Below are 22,205 nucleotides of genomic sequence, written 5' to 3'. Positions count from 1 at the left end.
CAGTCTCTGCCTGAAGGAGCGCCCCGTCCACCCTGTCCACCCCGCAAGGGTCCCTCGTGCTGCTCTGCGCCACCCGGGCCGCCTTGCCAGCTCAGTCTGGCGCGTGTGGAGGACTGTCCCGGGTCGTCCAGCCACGGCCCGATGCTAGGAGCAGCGGTCGGGGCTGTGCGACAGCCTGGCGATGGCTGGCATACGGGCCATCGCACTGCGGCAGAGGGAAGGGGAGAAGCGCAGCGATTTGGGGGCTCCTTGACGTGGCCTGGGGGCAAAACGTGAAGGCACTTCGCGGGAACTGCTCGTGGCCGAAACGGGGTAGCGTCAGCGAGCGGCGGGAGCTGCGGCGTTGCGCTGAGGGGTGTCCGGGCCCTGGGCGGCTGCTCGGGGGCGTCTCAGCGAGGCTCAGGACACCAGCGCGGGGCGCCGAGGGGGCAGGAGTGGCGCCGGGCAGCCACGGGTGCCACCGGGCCGGGCCGGGCCCTTTGTTCGGGGGCCGCCCGAGGCAGCGGCAGCGGCAGCGGCGGCCTTACCCCGCGCCCGCGCAGCGCTGCGCCCGCCGCCGCGGCAGCGGCGAGGCTGACGTCACCCTCCCTGGCGCCCGCCGCGCTGATTGGCTGCGGGTGACGTCAGCTTGAGGCTTTTTTTTTGCCTTTTTTTTTTGCCTTTTTTTTTTTTTTTTTTTTCCCCGAGGCATGACCTCATCGCCGGCGCATTCCCGGCGGCGCGCGGAGCGGCGCGGAGCGGCGCGGCCCCTGCGCGCCGCGGCAGGCGGGCCCGGCGGCGCCGCCAGCGGCCGCGCCAGCCCGCGGAGCGGCGCGGAGCGGCCCTCCGCCGCGCCGGGTCAGTGCGGGGCCGCGGGGGGCGGGCGGGGGCAGCGCCTGCACGCGCTCCATAGGCATATATATTTTATATAGATATGTATGTGCCTGCAAATGCGTATATATATATATGTGTGTGTGTGTGTGCCGGGAGGTGCGGGCAGGGGCGCGTACGCGGGGAGCGGCGCGGCCGCGCTGTGCACTGCAGCACGCAGCACATGTGCGGCGCGTACGCGGCGTCCGTCGTGGGGACGCAGGGGCTGGCGCCGGGGCATGTGCGGAGTTGCGCGGAGCGGAGCGGAGCGGGGGAGACGGACAGCGCGCCGGCGCCGCCCGGGGCCGGTAGGGCGGCTGCTATAGATAAATATAGATGTAATACGGCTTTTTAAAGGGGGGATTGGGATTATGCTGGTGCAAAAGAAACAAACAAACAAAAAAAAAACCAGAAAGAAAAAGGGGGAGGGCGAAGCCGTGCCGAGGCCGCGCTGCGGCGCGGAGAGCGGCGCCGGGGAGGTGCGCGCCGGGCGCCCGCTGCGCTGGGAGCCGGGCAGCGGCGCGCGGCTTTGCGGCTGCCGCAGGTGCGCGCGGAGGCGGCGCCGGCTCGGGCCCGGCTGCGCCGAGGCGGTCGGAGCTCTGGGCTCCCGCCGCGCTCCGGTGTCGCTGGGGGTATCTTGCTAGCGGTTTTTCTCTTTGGGGGCTGAGGCTTGGGGTTTGAGGAATCGGTGTTAACAGCGCTGTGGTTTTCTAACGATGAGAGAGTTTGGAGTGTCGCCGTGTGTCCTTGGCGTTTAAACGAGCCCGGGGAAGCCGGCATGTGTTCAGCAGCAGGGGTTTTCATGCAACGCTTCACTGCTGCAGCTCCAAAGGCGCTGCTAGCGATTAATGAGTTAAGCTGCCCATTTAAAATAATCTCCTTGACCTCCCATAACGTGCATGGAGCAATTGATCATCTCTCCCTCCCCCCTCATTGTTATGTAGTGATAAATGTTGGATTTTGTGCTGAAAGTTAGAGCTGATTATCACTAGTCAGAATCCTGATTGTTTCCCTTTATTGATAAACAAGTTCCTTCTCTTTTCTGCTCGCCCCCTTCCTTTCTCCTCCCCCAGAATTAAATTCCTGAGCACAGTAAAAGCTGATGTCAGTGCTTCAGCTTGCATTGGGGGAGCTCTACGCACAGGTCAGTAATTTGCGGTTTTGTTGTAAGGAGGGACGTGGTGCAGTGTTGTTCTGTTAAGGATGTTTGCGTTTGCTGGGCACAGATGCGTTTCTTATTTGGATTGTGGTAGTATCAAAAGCTCCCTAGTGGGGAGCACAGCCTGCTAGGCGCTGTATATAAAAGCATGTGTCAAAAAGACCATCCCTGTCCCAAACAGTGAGCAGTCGCAAATACGCTAGGAACGGTTGCCGGAGGTTTCAGTCTCCCTCTAATTTGGGGCGTGAAGACAGATACCTCCCTCTGCCCCCCGCGAAGCGAATGGTGCAGCTGTCAAAAAGCCCAAGGAGGCTGGAGCAGGTAGTGAGGAGGACTGTGCTGGCAGCCTGGCGGGTGCTTCCAGCCACACCGGGGCTCTTTTAACCTTGAAGCGGGCTTGCCTGTGGAGCTGCGTTTGCCGTTTGCTTGCATTGTCTCTTTCTTCCCTGCTAAGGCAAAAGGCTTGGGGTATGGCTGCCTTCACACTGAAATTCGGTGGCGGAGAGCTTTGTTTTCAGGACTTGACGCGTGGGAATTGGCACTCGCAGGTTTGGCCTTGCCTGTCTCGGAGGGGTTTGCTAGCGCTGTTGTAAGCGGTCTGCGCTGTTCGGTTTTCCTCTGCAGAAGAGGTTTATTGGGTTTGAGTCTAGTTGGGACTTGCTGGGTTTGCTTTGGTTTTGCTTGTAGCAGTTGCCAAACAAATAAGCTGCAACACCAAGAAAACTTCTCAATTGTGGGTGGCATAGCCCTGCTGGCAGGGTGCGCATGTGTGGGGCTGTCCTAATGGCCACTACCACAAAGGACATTTGGGAATGCGAGAGCAGATGGGGGCCCAAATGCCTCCTTGGGATGACAGTATGTTGGACTTCCTACGCTCGGCTGATTGGCAATAAACTCAAGTAGAGAAACCCTTGATCTAAATGGTGTCTTGAATACTGGTTCTGAGATGTCAGCGTTTCACACCAAAATGCTTTTAACTCAACAGTTTAGCCGACTGTGACTTTCAGTTGTCCCTGCCTTAATGCAAGCTAAGGAATAGGAGAGGGAGACTTAGATCTAGCTTTACATTATGAAATCTAGCCTCTGCTGTGTTTGGGAGACCTGAGCAAAGTGGCCAGACTCCTCAGGGCTCTCTTAATGGAGATCACTCTTGCAAGTGTAGTACTTGGCATTTGTTTGCAGAGATGTTTTTGCTGGGTGCCAAGCACCTTGCTGAGAAACCCACTGAGGTGCCTGCCTTTGCAGAGTTTGTCACTTAAAATTAAATACGATGCTGCTGTTACTACCAAAGCACCCCCGAAGGCTGGATGAGACTTCTCAGTAGCGTATGTCTCATACAGGCAAATTGCCTCTTGAGAGAAAATGAGGTTCTCCCCCACAAGAAAACCCCCCAAAATGGAAACCATTTGTGTCTCAGAAGGATTTTTGAAAATGAGCATTCTCAGGATGAGTGTGAAGGGGCTTCCTCTCCATCCTTATTCCCTACCTCTCTGCCAACAAGTGCTGCTTTAAATCTGTGTAAGAATAAGGAGCGTGTTATAGCTGCTTTCCTGTTTCGATTTGTTCTGTTGACTTTAATTAAGTCTCTTCTTAAGGAGCAGACACCGGTTTCTTTGGTGTATAGCTCAGTTGAGGTTTGGCTCCAAAAGCCCCGCGTGCACGCAGGTGTAGAACATGTTAAGGCCATCTGGGATGAAAGCAGGAAAAGGAGGTGTTTCAGTGCTTGGCAGTCTTGACTTACAGGACTGACTTACAGGATGCTACCGTCACACTTCGGCTGCTGCAGCAAACTGGATTTTGTAAAGAACAAGGTGATAAAGAAAAGGAGCTTGCAAATACTGGGTCCTCTGCCTGGTAGGACAGTTGGAAGATTAAACTAGGCTGGAGAGTTTGTAGATCTTTTTGCCCTCTACTGTTGGTTTAATGGCAATGCTAAGGGGGAGCCGGCTGCGGAAAGCCACAGCACAAGAGGTGCTCCTTTTCCTTGACGTGCGGTGCCATTTCACCCCGGGCTTTTCTTTGCTACTATGCTTAGAACTTTGCAGCCAGACCTTCACTGCTGTCATCCTGTGGGGAAAGCTTAAAAATGCTCTGCTGCAGCCTCACGCCCTCTGGGCTTTAAAACCTGTTTTTCAAGCTCTGCATTTCTCCTCTGAAGATACACCTGTCCTACCTGATGCTGAGTGGGAAGGCAGACACCTGACGTAATTTCAGGCTGGCTTGGGGTGGGGAGGCAAGGGGGCCTGAGACAATTCATCAGATAAGAAGCCGAATGAGCTCCCTGCTCATGATTTTCTCAAGCTTGTTTGGGAAGACCTGTGCATACTTTGTGAGCAGGGATGCAATACAGCCTAGGGACATTAAGGCTGTAAAAGCTGATGGTGCCAAGGCGCTCTGGGATAATGGTATGGCAGCGCTGCCCTCAAAACGGGTGCTTTTGCCAGGCAAAGTTTGGCCCACGCGAGCCAAATCCAAGCCAGAGACCAAGGTGCGAGTTCCTGAGCTGTGGCCGAGGTGGACACCTCAGTCGCCCGGTCTTCTCTTTAGCAGAAGGTCGTAGAAAGAAAAACAAACTCTTATCTCTTCCTCTTTCAAGAGCTGTTTGTAGACTTTCTACCTCAAGCAGGAAGAGCCTCCGAGTCAGTGCTATCCACAAGGGTCTTTTGCCTCTCAACCATCTCACTTTCAAGGATGGAAATGCAGACTCCTATATGGAGAGGGGACACACAGGTGCTGTGGGATAAGCCAGGGCTGCTCTGGGATGCTGCACTCGGCACAGAGCACTCCTCCACAGGCCGACATAGCACAGCTCCTGTGGGTGGCTTGCTCTGTAGCTGTGCTATTTGGCTTTTCTTTTGTTTTTCTAGACCCCCCCCTTTAGACAGGGAAAGTTGGGTTACTGTGTGGGGGGCTTCATTCTTTGCTGTACGCACAGCTTCTGTGGACCTCTTGGCTGCTCTGAGCCCAGAGTTTCCAAAAGTGACATGTGGTGCTTGTTTGCCGAGTTAATGACTCTTGGAAAGGAGCAGGATTTCAGAAGACAGGGGCTGTAGCACCCCAGGCTGAGATAAAGGGAAAACCAGGAGGTACTTGCTGGGAACTGGTCTATTACATGAAGAGTCTCCTAGCACAGATGGGGAGCAATACCAGCGCAGAACGGTTAATGCTAGGATTGTGCTGCGTGAAGATGAAGCAAGTGACGCACTTTGCACTGAGTTAATTTAAGACCGTGCCAGCAGCCTGTCTGGGACTAGAAACACTTCCTTACTTCCGTCTTTTCTTCCCGTTCCCCTTATACCTTTTCTCATGTTGTTTCCTGTGTGTGGAGAGCCCTCACAGTTCCTGAGTTTACCCATCCTGATGTGTGCGTGCGTGACTTGTCTGCCTTCAGTGTATCATCTTCAGACTGAGTCTCCAGGTTTCTTGGAGCAGAGACTTTGTGTTCTTCAGGCATTTTTCCAGAGCACTTCAGAGTGCTCTTACCATTTATGAAAGCGGCTCTCTGTGTAGCATTTTTGCAAGCTGAGTTATGGGGAGCATGTTTTCTGAGCCCAGATGTTTGGGAAGGACCCATTAGGTGACTGGAAGGGAAAGAAAACCTCATCTAATGTTGAAGTTAGCCCAGCTTTAAGGGAGAGAGGGGTTGGACCAGATGACCTTCTGAGGTCCCTTTCAACTTAAATTATTCTAGGACTATTCCGTAACCGCCTGCCATCCTGTTTCTCCCTAGCTTCTGTAGAATACCTGTTATTATTAGGCAGTGACGGTGAGAGGACTTGAAACAAGGTGGACCATAGCTTTGATCCTGCATGGAAATTCCAATGACAGCATAACCCTGGCATCCTCTCCTTCACAGCACACATCCTTGAGCCCTGCTAATGATGCACTGCGACTTTCCGGTTTGTCTCTACCTAGCAGCATTACTCATCTGGCTAATAGGTGTGTGGTATACCCACATCCACAGCTTTTCACCTCTCCTTTTTTTTAATAAGGGATTTAGTTCTTTGAGGAGGGCTGCTGTACAAAGCTAGCAAATGTTAATTCAGCTGATGTGGCAGAAGCTGTGGTAGACATTTCAGTCCATTTATTAGGTGATGGCAGGTTTTTTCTCAAGTCAAACAATTGCACACATTAAACCTGCATCCGCTTAAATTACACATCTCCCATTGAAATCCAATCTCTCCTGAGTAACCTGGGATGATCTTCACTCCAGACGAAGAGGGTCCATAAGCATCCGAGTGTTCTATTGAAAAGAAGCAACCAAGAAGCATCTACGGCATCTGACTGTTTTTGCGTTGCCTTTAACGACCCTGGTTTCTAAGCTTGTGATCACAGTCTGGTCCTCCTCGAGCTTTAGCTTGAGTGGAGTTATTCATTGCATCTTCATCTGCCTTGGCTGGGAGCCCTGCGTGGGGAACGGATGGGCACAGGCTGAGCCTTGCTTGGCACTTGAGGCTGTTGAGCAGAGAGCTGGTGTGGAGAGGGTGCCAGCACTGCTGACTTCTAAGCTCACATATGAAAAATAGATTAACTGTGTGCACGCAGGGGAGGAAATCAAAGCAGGGAGCACTTCACAGTTCACCCCTTCCCTGACCACCCTGTCTAAAGGAGAGGGAGTATGTTGGTGTTATAGACGAGGCTTTGCTTCTGTTAGTGGACTCGGGAACAGGCCTTGCAAAGATGTCCCAAACAGCTTTGCTAGCTCACCTGGGCCAAGGCATGGGGGCCAAATGTGTGGCCCAGAAACTGGCCACTGCCTGAATGCCTGGCCTTCTCCTGTAGTCCTTACCTGCTGCTCACTGCATGTTCTGCTTCTGCTGATGAAAAGCCAGTAGGATGCAGCAGGCCAGGACGGTGACCAAGAGGAACAGGTCTCCACCTTAAACCAAAGTGTGGCTCCTTGAGTTATTCTCTGGGGTGGTAAAGGGGCAAAATGCCTCCTGCATGCCGAGTGAAGTTGATTATTGCAGCAAAACTAACACAAATCTCTGACTGGGCAGAATCTCCCTGGATACGTCCTTTTGTACAGCACTTGCATTGTGCCATTAAAAATAGATCTGTGCATTCTCCGTTTGCTTGCTGAATGCTGATGCCTATAATTCTGTGTCATCCTCACAATCCTGTCTGCTTTGAGCTTGGCTGCCTCTTTGTCTGCCACCTGAGCAAGGTTCATTCAGCAGTAACTGATAATAAAGATAAGTATGATTCTAGTGGGGTCTAGAAGGACTGGAAGAAAGGTGAAGAGGAACGAACTGATCTTACTTAGCTGCAGGTCAACTACCAGTCCTAAATGGGCAAGATTTGGTGTATGTTTTCAATTACATGTTCAAAATCACCGTTAACTAAGACTTGCTGACATGGAAACTAGCTGGAGGATGTTGAAGCTTTGGGTGTACGTCATATTACATCTCTGGCTCTTTGAAACTATGGAGTTAAAAAAAAAAAATCATGCTTCAATGTCTTCCTGGAGTTGGTGAGAGGAATAACACCTCACTAGGGAAATGGTTAATGAATTCATCTAGCTTGCCACCTACAGTAGCAATGATGATAGCAGTTAAAAGAGAGGGTCCATGTTACAAAAACCATGCGAAACGTAGCTGTCAGTAAGCAGGCTAGCCTGCAGGATTTCTTGCATGCAGAGGAGCTCTGGTTCCGGGCTAGTAAGCTGTGGCTCTCTGTGGTTAATATGTTTGTCTGGGTGGTCAGGATGAAGGGAAGACCTGCAAAACACTCTGTTTGACCCCCATGTGACTGCAGATTAAGCTAACAAACCACCTAGCAATGAATCACCACCTTTAAGGGAAAAGGAAAGAGTGGGGCAGGAATGTTAGCTTTGTCTTTTCCCATCCTGAGTGCTTCTCCTGGATAAAGGTAATCCTTTGAAACCCAAAACTGGTAACTTCTCTTTGTGGTTGTGATAAGAGGTGGAGCCTAAACTGACAAGTGCTAATTCACCCCAAACCTGTGAGCAATTTGTCTATTGTGTGTATACAGGAAATTTAACAGTCTTTGTACCAAGTGCAAGGCATATGTTACTGCCCTGGGGGATGCGTCATCCTGTGGAAAATCAGTGTAGTCTCTTGGATGTGAACTGGATCCTGGGTCTTCTAAGGAGGGCCAGAGTTTCAGCTGGCGTACAGTGGTATACCTGTGAACGTTGACTTTTACTGACTGAAAACCGGTGCTAGAATCTGCACCAGTGCCTCAGTTTGCATTGGCTGTTATCAGAAACAGCATAAAACCAGCTAGAAGAAAGGGAGTGACATTGTTATTCTTAAATGAGACCCTGGGTGCTGTTTGTCATTTAAATATGGGGGACTAATGACACTGCAGGTGGGCAGATGGCGGTGGAGCTCCTCTGTCTTTGCTAGGTCCTAGCTTTCCTCGCTCTATGTGCGCTTCCAGCCTCAGGCCTTACCAGCCTTGGGACTGTCCTGGGGACTCTGCTGAGATGGACAAATTCATTTCACTTTTACTTATTCTTGAGAAGTGAAAAGCTGATGTACATATCTCCTGTGATGGAGAACCGTAGTTTAATCCTGTCCTTTCTTTCCTGTAGCATGTAGGTGTGGTGGGAAAATAACTCTTGGGTTCTGGCAGACTTTTCTCCAAGAGACTGAAAGTGCGCTCGGCAGGTATTTATGATGTCTGGTGTCCTAAAACAAGAGAGCTAGACCAACCCTGACAAAGCCCCTAACTACCTACCTTTCCAGGCTGCCTCTAGCCATTCTTACTGCAAAAAGGCAGACAAGCAACTGGAGATCCCTAAGACAAGCCTGTGGGATGCTCTCTGCCCGTCTGTGGGCTCACGTGGTTATCCAGCGGAGATGCAGCAAACGTGACTGGGGTATCAGGCAGTGGGGAGCAAGGGCACTTGAAGCACTAGTGGGACTGGTTGTCCTGTGTCCTATGCAACATGTCCCCTTCCTTGTGCCTGGCTGTGACATGTTCCAAGCTGGTCAAAGGAGACGGTGCCGTCAGCTCCTGGCCAACACTCGGCTTGGCAGGGTGAGAAGGGAAGTGGGGCAGCTTGCGTTAGAAAGCAGCATGCTTGATAGCTTCATCCTTAGCACGGGTAAAGGCAGTGATTAAACATCTGGCTGGTCTTGAATAACCTTTGCTCTTGGCTTTTGTAGGCTTTAACATGAAAGTGTTTGTTCACACTAAGGGGGGAAAACTGTATAAATCATGTTCAGAGTCTGAGTCTTAGCCGGGGGAAAGCTGACCTTGTCATCTAGACTCTGGATACTTCCCTTCTCTGCTGTCGTTGGCTATTCCTGACTCAGTAGCAGTCATCTCCAGACTGACCACCTGGGCTGCAGTCAAATTTTTCTGGCTACAGCTTGTCTGAAAATGTTTTAGCGCACCTGGAGCCCTTCAGTGGAGGCGGGCTAAGAAGCAATTGCATTTGCAGTCACAGCCCTCCCAAAGCCACTGGCATAACATCAGGCAGTGGGAGGGGATCAGGGGCCCCTTCCTTTGGCTCAGCTGCAACCAGAAGAGCTGGTCTGCCTTGCAGGGTGAAGGGTGCACGTGAACGACTCGCTCGTGGCTTGGTAGGACGCATCACCTTCCCTTTCCCCTCACCTCGCTGCCTTCCCTGCCGCTCTGCTGGCAACTGGGGCTCAGCCGAAGCACCTGCAACATCCGAGGCGAGTGGGAGCAGTCCCAGGCCACGTGCCGGAGGTTAGCCAGCCGTGTGCCAGAGGCTGCCGCAGTCCTCCGCGCCATTCCTCATGCGTGGTGTGAATGTACCATCTGTCACTTTGAACGAGCTCCTGTTTTTCTGGCAACGTCCTCTGACGGAAAACACCTCTGTGCGTCTGGACTTAGGGCTTTGGTTAGCAAGGGGAAGCTCAGACTCCAGGAGACTAGCAGGTGCTGCTCCATCGCATGCAGCTCACCTAGAAAGCCCATGTACGGGGCACACTTGGAGCTCCCCACAATGTATTCCTTGCAGTTTAAGAGCAGCTTCCAGCCTGTGTGAATTAAAAGGAGAAAGCAGCATAGAGGGGAAAAGAAAATAAAAGAATGAGCTCAGCAAGCAGCTGGGCCTGAAAACCTGGCAAAGGTGCAGTTGCTGCCTTGGAGGGATGTGCTGTGGGAAAAAGTGGGAGCTTCCCCTTCCCAGTGCCTGGAGGTTTCTAGCGCTCCACTCGCATACAGGGGATGCCCAGGGGCTTTCGTCTGGGAGGGAGGGCGCCAGCAATGTGTAGGAAGCAGAGAATGAGGATATGAGATCAGCATCGCATGCGTCTTGCTCCATCTGTCCTGGGAAAATTCTTGTGGGTCCCCGAGGGTGTGAACGGGGCAGCAGTGTGCGAGAAAGGGGCCTGGGGCTGACTTCCCAGCATTGCCTTTGTGCTTCTGGGACTCTGGAGATGTCATGCTTCTCCCATCCTTTGCCTGGCCCTGTCTGCTTAGGTAAGGGCATGGTTCTTGGTGCGCACCGCTTAGTGCAGCGAAGGTGTGCAAAAGCCAGTGTCCATCTCCTTTTCTTCGTCTCCTCGTGCTCTAGCTGCTGGCAAGGACAAGACAGTTCCTGCGCCCCAGCTGGTACCTCCCCTTGCAGCCTCTTACCTCCTTCCCCTTGAAGCAGCCTGCTTTACATGTCCACGTGAAGGTATCTGCTGGTGGGTCCTGGAGAGGCTCTGTGTCCTCCAACTTCACCAGGGCAAGGCTAAACTTTGCAGGTGGGTTAGTCAGTGCAGTTAGCAGTGTTTCCAGCCTTCTTAGATGAACTCATTTTAAGGAACAAATAAAAAATGGCTCCCTTTTCAAGCAGAGAAATCTTGTGATGCCTGTTAAGTGGGTCTTGAGTAGCTGCTAAAAAACTCTCAGAGGTTACATCACTCCCAAAGTGGCTACTACAGGCTCCCCACAGCTTTCTCCTGCTGGATCGCTAGTGCTCCGAATTTCCCATCCTTGGAGAGCATCTGCCTCTCTTGCTAGGAAGGAAAAGCTGCTAGGTCATGGTGCTGTGAGTAGCGGAAGGGAAACTGGATGGGCTGAGGTCAGGAGTAGCTGGGACACAGCAGGGGGGCCATCCTGGAGTTACCTTTGCAACTTTGTTTAGTGGCACATCCCGCTGTGGTGCGGATGCCAACCTGGGTGCCGCTGGCCCCAGAGGCCCAAGCAGCCTCGCATTTCCCGGGGGCGCTCAGCCCCCGGAGGCCATCAGTGGTGCCTGGGGCTGCTGAGCTGCTGTTGCCTGGCAGCTCCACGGTTTCCAGGGAAACCAGAGGTGCTAACTTGTTAATGAGCCCCGTGGCCCTGATTGCTGCTGCAAAATAATAATAATAATTAGCAATAGTCCCTTGATTTAGGAATCCCTCAAACAGCAGGAGCCTGCCAAAGGGAGTTTGTGAAGTGCCGAGTACTTGAAAGAAATAGGGGATGGGGAGGAAAAAGCTGGAGATCTTGGCGAAAGTGCCAGATTTTACATCTTAATAAATATCTGGAGAGCTGGGGGGCCAGCGTGATGCAGCCAGCGTCTCAGGCAGTAAGCTGGCAGTTACTTTCTCAGCAGCCCTTCCAGTGGCTAATTGGCACCGGTCCCAATCCAACGCCGGATGGACAGAGGAGCCCCGTTGCCTCCTGCCCTGTATTGCCCACAGGCAGCCTCTCTGTTCAAGGGCTCTGCAGGCGCCTGGCTGCTCACAGGTCTCTGCTGGGGGACAGGCAGATCACTTGTGCTCAGTGCTCTTGGGTGCCCACGTGGAGATGGGAATTCTTAAGAAATGGCTGCTTTCATGGGTTACCCAGGGACAAACTAGCAGAAGTTTCTCTGAGGTGACAGCCCTGTGTGCATGCTCTTATCCCTCAGTAAATGCAAGGTGGGCGACGCCACCGAAACAGCGTGCTCGTGGGATGGTTATTACAGATCCACTGAGCATGCTGTAGGCCCAGTCTCACTTCTGTCACGGAAACTTGTTTGTGCAGTCTGAGCTGCCAGTCCCAAGGCATCATTGTTCCCTTAGTTTTGTGCTCGGTCATGTGTGGGTACCTTGTCCTGCATCCCCTGGCTCCAAATTTGACCCTTCCAACATCTTAATCTTTGCGCGGTCCAGCTGTGGGTGGTACCCACAATGTCTTCTCTGTGTTGTACACCATGTCTCAGTCCTGCTTCTGGTCTTAAGGAGTTCTGCTTTTTGCAAATCCATTCCCTTTGTTAGAAGCAGGTTTTAATTTTTCAGCACAGATCCCCAAAAGTCCTTGGGAGACGATGAAGAGCAGTGCTGCTAAGGTCCTTTACTCCGTTGCATCTCGGGCTGGGATTGGAGCAGGAAACCAGAATGGGAAACGCTATGAAATTGCTGGCTCTATGGTAGGGCTATTCTGCATAGTGGAAAGTGTCTTTCCCTTTTCCCTGGGTCTTGGTTGCTTCTATCTGCATTTATTTTGGACAGAAATCACAAACAACAGTGGAAAGAGCTGGGGAAAGGGCTGAGAGCAGAGGAACACCCAAGAATAAGAAGCTAGGATGCTCCTAATGTGAACTAGTTGCTTCTTACAGTGAAGTTGGGCTGCCGGAGGCAGAGAGAGGAGCAATTCCTCAATTGGACCATGTGGGAAGTGTCCCTCCTAGACACAACTGCTAGCTTGGTTTGTGGTTGCTACAGAGATGTACTGGCCTTCCTGTTAACATCTCCAGTACAGGAGAAACCAGCTCTGCACCCTTCCCCTAAGCACGTACTTCTCCTGGAGGCCTTGTGCAAGATGCTGAATTGAGGGCAGAACGGGAGTAGCCTCCACCTCAATGACTCTGTGTTGGGCCAGCCCAGGGATGAGTTCCTGCTGGTCTGTCCTGGCACACAGCTAAATTCAGGCCAGGGCCTGCTTCAGATATTCTTGCTCTCTTGCCTGGCCTGACCAGAAGAGGGTCAGAGTTGGGACAGCCAGAGCCCTGCTGAGCTGCAGTGGAAGTACGCTCTCAGCCCAGCTTGCAGTGTGCATCTGGGTCAAACTTGTGGCACGCACCATTCACCTGGAATGCGTTTCCATGGAGGTACCTGCCAGGGACAGACTTGCTCCTGTCTCCTGAAGAGTGTGGTTAGCCCAGCTCGTTAAACTCTCTTCCTGTCTTTCTGTCCCTCAGCTGTGGCATGGCCCCTCCTGCTCTGCTGTCCCCATTCAGCTAAGCCATGTGCCCATCTCCTCATTACAGGCACTCCAGGGAGAGGTGGGATTAAAGGATTATGGTAATATTCTTCAGGAACACTCAAGAAGATTAAGATGGCTTTAATAAACTGATAAGTGAGGGGCATAGCTATGTTTCTGAAACCCTAATTTAGGTTCCAGGTTAACCTTTTCCCCCCTGCTCTGGAGACTACTCCCCTGTCACCATGGTGAGGTAACAGGAAATTTCTTACTTCAGCAGTGCTCCATGGCCATGCCTGTGCCTTCCCCTTTGCCTTTCCTTATAACCTAGCGGAGCAGAAGCAGAAAGACACCTTCCTTCCTTCTCCTCCCCTTGTATCCTCCCCAGGCAAGGAGGCATTAAAGCGTCTTCTTTTCAGACACCATCTCGCCCGTGGCCTGTGAGGTGCTGTGGAGGCACTGTAGTCTCTGGATCATTCCCCCCCTTTTACCTGCCTGCCCTGGTAGCTGGGGCTCTTCTAGTTTTCTCTATGTGAGCCCCGCTGCTTAGTCTGGCTTCAAAATTTCATATGGTTGCTGGCAATGAAGTAGCTCCTCTGTCTTTGACCTGGCCAGGTACATGCATGGAGGAGTTATCAGCAGCAAGGGCCACTGGAGCAACTAGTGGCAATCCTGCCAGCCACTTCTGCTACATCCCATGCAGTGCTTGCTCCAAAATGCTCTGGAGCGGCAGAGCCTGTGTTAGTGCCTGCCCAGTGCATTGCCAGAGGGATGCTAGGTGTTTCTGAAAAATCCATAAATACCTGCAGTAGCACTGCTGCTCCACCAAGAGGGAATCTGGGAGAAAAGTACTGAACGCTGCTCTGTTGCTTCTCGTCTACAAGTGCTTGACACTGCATTTTGGTTGGCCAAGAAGAGGTAGATGATTATGCAAGACTGTGCCAGTTTGGAAGGACCCAGCTCCTCCCGTGCCTTGGGTCTAACCCCAAGGTTACGGCTCCCTATGACCACACTTGGTTATCTCCCTTCTGCAGAAATGCTTTTGGTCGAACAAAAAGGCTGCAGAGGGGAGCAGAGTGGAGGAGCCTTGTCTGGCCTCCCCCATGCCTCTTGGATGGAACTGGAGCGGGACTGAGCTCACTTTCCACATCCACCTCTGCTGCCAGGTCTATCTGGATGTGCTGGGGGGGCTGTTTAGCTGGTTGTTTTGCAGGAGATCAGCTATTAGCTGAGGCAGGAAACCTTCAGCTGTGTTGTCTCCCCTTCTGCTTCTGGTTTCACCCATGTAACCTCTGAGTCATCTGCCACAACTTCATGCATGGCAAGGCTCTTCCAAACAGGTTTCTCTCAGGGCAGTTAGGAGATCAAGGATGCGTCATCTTTCCCAAACCCCTTTAATTGTGCCTGAAAACCCCAAAGCTTCCCCTTGCATGTTATCCAGAGAGCAGGGCAGTAGACCCTGTTATCTCCCGTGATACTGTGCAGCGTGTGTGTCCCCCCAAGGCATCGGATCACACTTTCATCCCACTTCAGCGTTGCGTTTGTACTCCTCTGTCTCAGCATTATCCCCATCTTTTTGTCTGTTGACTCTCTCCATTCCCTTTTGTTTCTTGGATATAATTGAAAGAATCAAGAGGTAGTCACAGCCTGGTGGCCTGATGGGGAAGGGAGAAGAGGGTGATTTGGGGAGTGGAGTGTGAAAGAAAGAGGGAGGGGAAAAGCTGGCTAATTTGCATCCTTTCTGACTGCCCTGTCTCTATAGCCAAGCTACAGCAGGGGGTCTTCTGGCAAGGCAGTAGCGACGTAATGAGGTGTGTCATATCTCAGCAGGAGCCAGCCTTACTCCCGCTCACTGCCCCTAATTAGAACTGTTTCAATTTTTAAGCCCCCCTCGAGGAGTGTGGAGGGGGGGCAGCACGCAGGGAGCGGGGTGTCCGCCATGGGGAGGGACCACGAACCCGCCGCCAAGGAGGCAGCTCTCATTGGGGTCTCCGTGAGGAGGTACAAAGCACTACGAGCTCACTATGGGGCCAGAGAGAGCCAGGGACAGCTATGCCATTGTGCTACGGGGCTGCAAAATGCTTTGTGCCAGGAGAGACCATCACTGTTGCAGTCCTTAAGGGATTTTTTTTTCCTCTTTTTTCCCCTAAGTTGAAATAGTGTGTTAGCAGAGGCAGCATGTTTGTGTTACAGGGGTAGGGGAACGTTACACGTATTATTGAGGCCTAATATTGGGAACTTGGATCCTGAAGCTCAGGACATCTTTCCTCCTCCTTTGTGAAGCAGATCTGGTAGCCCAGGGCAATGGGAGGCTGCTAATTTTGTGGTCCTGAGCCAGAAACCTGCAAATGCCTACTCCTCCATCCTTGTACTTGGTAGCTTTACATCCTTTTTCTGCAAGCTGGCTGTGTCCTCCAGGATTGGTGACTGGTAGCAGAGAGGTTGCTGGCATTTCATGCACACCCACACCTCCTTGCCAAGCAGGATCTTTTCAATACAGATGGGTGTTGGGTTCAGTGTAAGGACCTTTTATTTTCTTAGCGTGAAATGGAATTAACCCAGTTCAGGCAAGAAGTGTCTTTCTCTCTACATGTGGTATGGTACCAGGCGCAGCAAGGTATCTGCTTGTTACCACAGTGGCATGTCCTACCCATGCATCTTCTTCATGCCCAGAACTGCCATAGCAGTGGGATCCCTGTAAGATTGTGCCCATGCCGCAGGGACTTAGAGTACAGTAGCTTCCAAGACCTTCTGGCTTGCTCGGATGAGAGTGACTCATAAGCTTACTCTAGTCCATGGACCAAATCCTGGCCATGCAGAAGTCAATGAAAGTCTTTACGCTGGCCTTTTCAGGCACAGTATTCATAGTCTTCCTAATTCAGATGCATTAAAGCTTCCATGCAACAGCTTGTGGGTTCTCTCTAAAATACTGTCTGGCAGGAGCAAGAGGAGCCTAGTAATAACCCTGATTATTTTCTGAATGACTACAGTGGCATTAAAGCCTAATGCCATTAAAACATGCCTGCAATGACGTGGGCCATTAAAACCAAGAAGACACCCTAAGCTCAATGCCCCCAGGTTGCCTCTTGCTCTTGCTAACCCCATGAGCTGGACTTGGAGGGAGCTCATTCCTCTGAAGCACTTTACAGACCACTTGACTTGACCACCCTGTGCTCCTAAGGTGGAGCCAGCTATATCCCTCTATGTGAATCTGCTTGCAAAGCCTGTGCAGGTGAGGAGGCTTCAGAGAGGGTGAAGCAGGCCTGGTTCCTCCTGCCCCAGGCACTGCTAGCCCCACTGGGCATCACTGCCTCAGACTTGGGAGGGAGAAGAGACTATACTGCAGCCAGGAGAGAGATGGTCATGAGCTGGGGCTGATTAAAAAGGCAGGTGATATCCCCTGTGAAGTGATGGACATGGGCGGGCAAACCTGGTTTGGTGGGGTGTCAGATGAATCTTGAACTAGCTATTACTGTGCAGGAGTGAAGCCTTAAAGCTGAACATACATGATTCTGTGAAAGCATTAGCTCCATCTTCAACACAGGTTAGAAAAAAGCAAATTGTTTGGAGCTGTTAGGCTGGGAACAGGGAAAAGAGGAGATACTTTGGCCCATATGGTGTGCCTGCACACACAGCATGCAGTTCTGCAGTGATAGCAAGGATCAAGGAACAGCTCTATAGATGGTATAGCCTTGGAGATTCCTAAATAAGCTCTAAAAATGGTGAGAACCCTGGGGAAGGCAGATAGGGAAGGGGTGTTCATAGCCTCTTCCAGTATAGGAACCAAGGGTCATCCAGAGGAGCCATCAGGAGATTCAGGGCAAACCAGAGGAAGGACTTTTTTGTAATAGTTGTCAAACAGTGCAACTCCCTGTCACAGGACAGCGTGCGTGTCAAAAGCTGACATGGTTTCAAAAAGCAATTAGGCAAATTCATGGAAGAAAGCTCCATTGAGGGCTCTTGAATTCAGAGATAAAATCTCTGGCCCAGGAGGTCCTTAAGCCAGAGATGACTGCAAGCTGTGCAAATATGCCTAGAAAGTGTGCCTGTATTCTTGTCTTGTTGTTACTGTCTTCTGAAGGCATCTGCCATCTTCAACCACTGCTGAAGGCTGGGCTACAAAGACTCCTGGTCTCTGGGCAGTGGTTAAGGTCTGGCGTGCTTTTAAGTTCTCTACTAGCCTTGCAGCGGCTACCTGTTCTCACCCAGCCCTGTCTGCGTTACGGTGAGCTGGTGACGGGACAGAGGAACAACGGAGTGTGGCTTGGGCTACAGGGCTTAATGAAATTACCATCTGATTCATTTCTGTAGATCTGCCTCCTTCCGTACCTCCCATGGATGGTGGATGGGGGTAGAGGCTCTTAATATAAATTGCTTGTCTTTGTGTAGCCCTTCCTTCTTGGCTTCCTCCACTCTTACTTGAGGGATCTGGGCTGAGAGGTGGGGGAAGTCAAGGTGTCAGGAAATACAAGCAGAGAAGCCTGACTGTGATAAAGCTCGTAGCTAATAGGATTGAGTTTTAAGGGATAGAGTGGGGCTTGGGATGGAAGAGACGGGGGGTCACTAAGGAGGAAAAAGGCTCAAAGGGGAAAGCAGTGGACTCCAATCAGCATTACGCCTTACAATCTTTTTCTCCTTTCTTTTCTCTTCAGGTTCAGCACAATGAATTGGCATCCTGGGCTTTAGCCGTGTGAAGAGACCAGGACGGGTGCTGCTCTGCTTAGACCTTTCCCCCTCGCTCTTTCCCCTTGGGGAGACCGGTACTGGCTTCCCTGTCCTAGCCATCTGCCCCTTCCCCCCACTCACTGCAGAGGGGACAGGCCCGTTATGGCTGGGGACAGACTCCCACGCAAAGTGATGGATCCTAAAAAGCTGGCCAGCCTCCTGAGGAATGGAGCAGAAGGCACCCTGGTCATCGACAGCCGCTCCTTTGTGGAGTACAACTCCTGGCACGTCCTCAGCTCCGTCAACATCTGCTGTTCCAAGCTTGTCAAGAGGCGACTCCAGCAAGACAAGGTCTCCATTACAGAGCTCATCCAGCCAGCCTCCAAGATGAAGGTATGGGATTTGGCCCTTGCCTATCTTTGTGCACTGTTGACCTCCTCTTGCCCAGGAGAGGGATGTACCAGGGTGGGTCTCTGACCGTCGTAGCACAGGATGCAAGGGTGCAGAGACAGACTCACTTAAGGGCCAGTCCATGCCTGGCCAGTATGTCCTGCTTCTCAGTCCCTGCACCCTGTTACCTGGCTACTTCTCTTGGGCTCTGCCTTTACCCTTCAGAGAGATGGAACATGAGCTCATGTGTCCACAGGCCCCTGGGGCTGTCCTCAGGGACTTGTTTCTTTCCCCCACCCCATTGATGTGGCACCCCCACGCAGGAGCCCTCCACAGGCAAGTCTAACAGGTATATCAGCCTTAGGAATTGTTGTACGCTGGCAAACAACCCCACCAAAGCCTTCCTGGAGCTGTAAGCTTAATCCCTTGCTAAAAACTCTTCCCCTCCCCTCTGTCATCTCTAACTCAATTCAGGGACATGTAATCCTCCTCCCTTGTGACGCCAGAAGCTCTTATCCGGTGTCATGGCATATTATCTCTCCGAGGCTCCTCTCTCTATCTCTCCTAGTTAAATAATAGTGGTGGCTTGGAGCCATGGAACTGGACTCCAGCCCTGATCTTCCTGGCTGTTTGAAATACCGCTGGATGCCCCCACGGCAGCTCCCGCAAGGGTCCTACCCTCTGTGCAGATGCTGCCAAAGGGCTCCACTGTCCCCTGGTTAGTGACAGGTTTGGAGGGTTGTTTCCCCCTCTTGGCTCCCTGTGAACTAGCCCAGCTGGCCACCCTGCAGGCCCTTTTGTGCAAGCACGGAAGTGTGTCCATGAGCCTCCCACGAGTGCGCTCTGCAGTGCTGTGGTATGACCAGCCCTCTCCCTGCTTCCCACCTGGCAGAGCGCCCCATCTGCCATCCCCTCCAGGATTGCAGGGGTTAATGAGGATAATCCCTGCCAGTAGGATTTGTGTCGGTGAGAACTAACTGTGAGCGGGGCAAGAGTAGGGAGGGCCCGTGTGTGCTGCCAGAGAGGGTTTGCCCCCACCACTCGCCTCCGTTCAGGTGCCTGCACATCTGGGCCGAGAGGAGCAAGGGATGCCGCACGGCTCTAGGTGCTGCTTTGGGGCAGCCTGATGTTGCCGATGGTGCTCAGTGACCGCGTGCCGCTTGCAGAGGGGTGGATCCAGCTGCTGTGCCTGTGGCATTTCCAAGGGGAGAGACCCCCCCACAGCCCCTCTCTGCCAGCAGCGCCTGCTGCTGAGCCCTGGGGTCTCTTCCAGCCATGGTCTGTGGAGTTGGTGGGGAAGGGTCGAGTATCCCAGCGCCTCCCAGGCTAGCAACTCCTGGGAAGTGCTTTGGTGCAAGCCTTTCCACCTGCCGAACGCCCCAAAACCAGCACGTCCCCCCATGGCGCAGCATTGGCGCTGGGAACCCGTCAACCCCAGCAGTGTGCGGATCCCCAGGGGCTGCTGCACGGCGAGGGGTGATGTCCCCCCACCACAGCTCGCTCTCTCCTCAGGTTGCTCCTGCTTTTACCACTTCCCAGCCACCCCCCCCTTGTAATTTTATGGCAAAGTGAGGGTAATTCAGGCGATTAATCAAATGCTGGGCCCAGCTGGAGCCATCTGTGGAGTCCTCCCCCCGCCAGCCCTGCGTGCACGCCGCCGTCCGCATTGGCTGCCAGTGACATCACCCTGCCTGGATCGGGGAGGTTCGCGGCGCGGGGTGGTGGGGGGTGGGCGCGAGTTGCCTCCAATCTGCTTTAGTGATGCTCCAGGCTGGGCGATTTGAAGGGGATTGCAGAGAATGATTCCTGAACGGATTTAGCTGTTCTTAAATCCTCGGGAGAATAAAGCAGAATAATCAGTTTTTGTGAGCTAGGAATGAGCAAGAGGCGCATCCACCCTCTTCTCGGTTAGGATCACCTCTGCAGTGGACACCGTCACGTGGACCAGAAGCAAAACTAATGCAAGGGGGGGAGGAACAGGAGGACCGAGAAAGGAGAGCAGGAAGAGTTAACATCAGCTGATGCCTTCTGCAAACTGCAGCGAGCCTGCAGCTCCGCAGCCGTGCAGAGGAGCCACAGCAGGCAGGGATGGCCGCAGGGGCAGCCCAAGAGGCCGGCCAGCCCTCCCTGTGATGTGGCTCCTGCCCCCCGCACCGCCACGCTAATGGACCGCGAGCTCTGCAAGCTGGTCCCATCCCAAAGGGCCCTTGGTACACAGCTAGCTCCGCGTCTCGGCGCTGGCAGGAGCAAGGTGCGGGAATAGCTCCCTCCTCCCCGCTCGTGGGTCATTACATAATGGTCCAGGTATTGGCTAGGGACAGAATTATAACCACGTGGCAGGGACATTGCAGGGGGAGGAGCAGAGGTATATTCATGAGCTTTAATTCTCTGCTTACTCTTTTGTTTTTTGGTTTTTTTGCAAGGCTGAAATATCTCCCAGCGCATCCCCAGCTGGGAGCGAACGTGCTCCCACAGCCTTTCCAAGCAGGCCCTTCCTTAATCTCCACTTGCACACGAGGCCTCCCGGAGCACTAACCCGGGAATTAATTAAGCTTCAGGGCACCCTTGTGAGGTTAAGCCACTTGCCCCAGGAAGCTGGGGGAGGAGGAAGGGAGGGTCACAGCCATGTCCTCATCTGGCATAAATCAGGGGTATTTGTCCTGACTCCAGCAGAGCTGCTCTTCATGCAATGATGGCTGTCACTCAGGGTTTCTGAGCCTCTTGTGCCTGCCCAAACCCAAGAGCAGTGTTTCCACAAAGAGGCATGTCTTATTGGGGTGATGTATGCTTTTTCCCCTTTTCGCTCTCCTCCCCCACAATCTCCAATTTTGGTCATTTGAGTCAAGGATGTATTTTGTGACCTGCAGAAACCAATAAGATTTGGGCTGCCACCTCAGGATTTGTGTAGCCCTGGAGGGATGTTTGCAAGCTGTTTTAGACCTCCATCAAAAATTCTTACCTTTAACCCTTTTCGTATCCTGTCTCCCTCTAAACCTCCTTAAATGCATTAAGTGGGTTGAAGGGTATTGCTGCTGAGCTCGGAGGGAGGGCAGTGTTGCAAGGCAGGGAGGGGGGGATTAACGAAAGAGGAATGTGGCCTTGGCAGATTTGTAAGTATTAGTGGAGATGTCCCTGCTTCCAGAGGGACAAAAGGGAAGGTGGTTGCTCCGCCGGGGTCTAAGAACAAAGGTTTCTGGGTCTGAGGTTGGTGAAGGGAGGTGCTCACAGCTCTGTCTGGGCTGAGCAGGTGAGGGATGTGACTGGAGAACTGGCTGAACTGGTGCAGGAGGAGAAACAACAGAAAACTGTGAGGAGAGGTGTTTCTGCCAAAGAGGAGTGAGAATGGGGGCTAGGTACCAGAAGGGAAGGACGGACATTGGCTGCCAGCCAGGCCAAGCAGCAGAAATGGAAATGGAGCAAAAAACTGGAGGAGACATCTTCAAAGTGGATTATTAGCACCTCTAATTTACCTCACAAGAGGCTACGCTTTTAGGGACAGACCTTTCAAAGGGCTCAGCTCCCTCCGGAAGAGCAGCAGAGCATTGGAGAAACCTCCCCCATAACCGCATCAGTGGCGGTGGGCAGTCGCAGAGGCAGATGTCCCGCCTGGGTGTGATGGACCGCAAACCCCAGGGTAGACAGACGACTGCTCCTTGGTTACACGGGGAAAAAAGTGTTACTTGAGGGGGGCTGTTAGGTATTTCTGGCGGGACCACAGCTCTGAGACCCGAGGGATGCCTTGGAGGAGTTTTGAGGCTGAATGAGGTTGATGCTCTACCATGGTGTGCATCCTTGTCCCCTGGTCCTGGGAGCTGCTGTGCCCCACGGGGACAGGCTGAGGCTTGGGAACGTGGGAGTGGGAGGACAGAGCTGTGCCGCTGTCCTTTGGGCAAGAAGGAGACTCGGGAGCTGAAAGTAAACCAGGAAATGCGCTACCTTGGGCAATACGAAGAAGGGGAACCTCAGCCTTTGTAGGCTCCCTGCCTCTCCTGTTAGCGCTGCACCTGCTGAACGATAAAATCAGGTCTGGGCCCATGTGCGG

The 22,205-nt window shown here is 52.7% G+C and overlaps 1 protein-coding gene across 2 annotated transcripts in view; it reads left to right on the top strand.

Annotated features, from left to right (window-relative positions):
* Positions 1–773: 773 nt before the first annotated feature.
* Positions 774–22,205, top strand: part of DUSP8 (dual specificity phosphatase 8) — a 55,158-nt gene continuing 33,726 nt past the window's right edge. The window contains exons 1-2 of one of the 2 annotated variants that reach the window (XM_068944773.1): positions 774–837; positions 17,761–18,166. In XM_068944773.1, the coding sequence (XP_068800874.1) occupies positions 17,936–18,166 (231 nt within the window). In that variant the 5' untranslated portion in view covers positions 774–837; positions 17,761–17,935. Of the gene's footprint in view, positions 838–1,095; positions 1,158–17,760; positions 18,167–22,205 lie in introns of those variants that run through there. The other variant, XM_068944774.1, reaches the window with a different exon arrangement.

This window comes from Struthio camelus, chromosome 5, assembly GCF_040807025.1.
Source record: "Struthio camelus isolate bStrCam1 chromosome 5, bStrCam1.hap1, whole genome shotgun sequence".
In the NCBI taxonomy this organism is placed as follows: Eukaryota; Metazoa; Chordata; class Aves; order Struthioniformes; family Struthionidae; genus Struthio; species Struthio camelus.
This window is presented reverse-complemented; position numbering and strand designations above follow the sequence as displayed.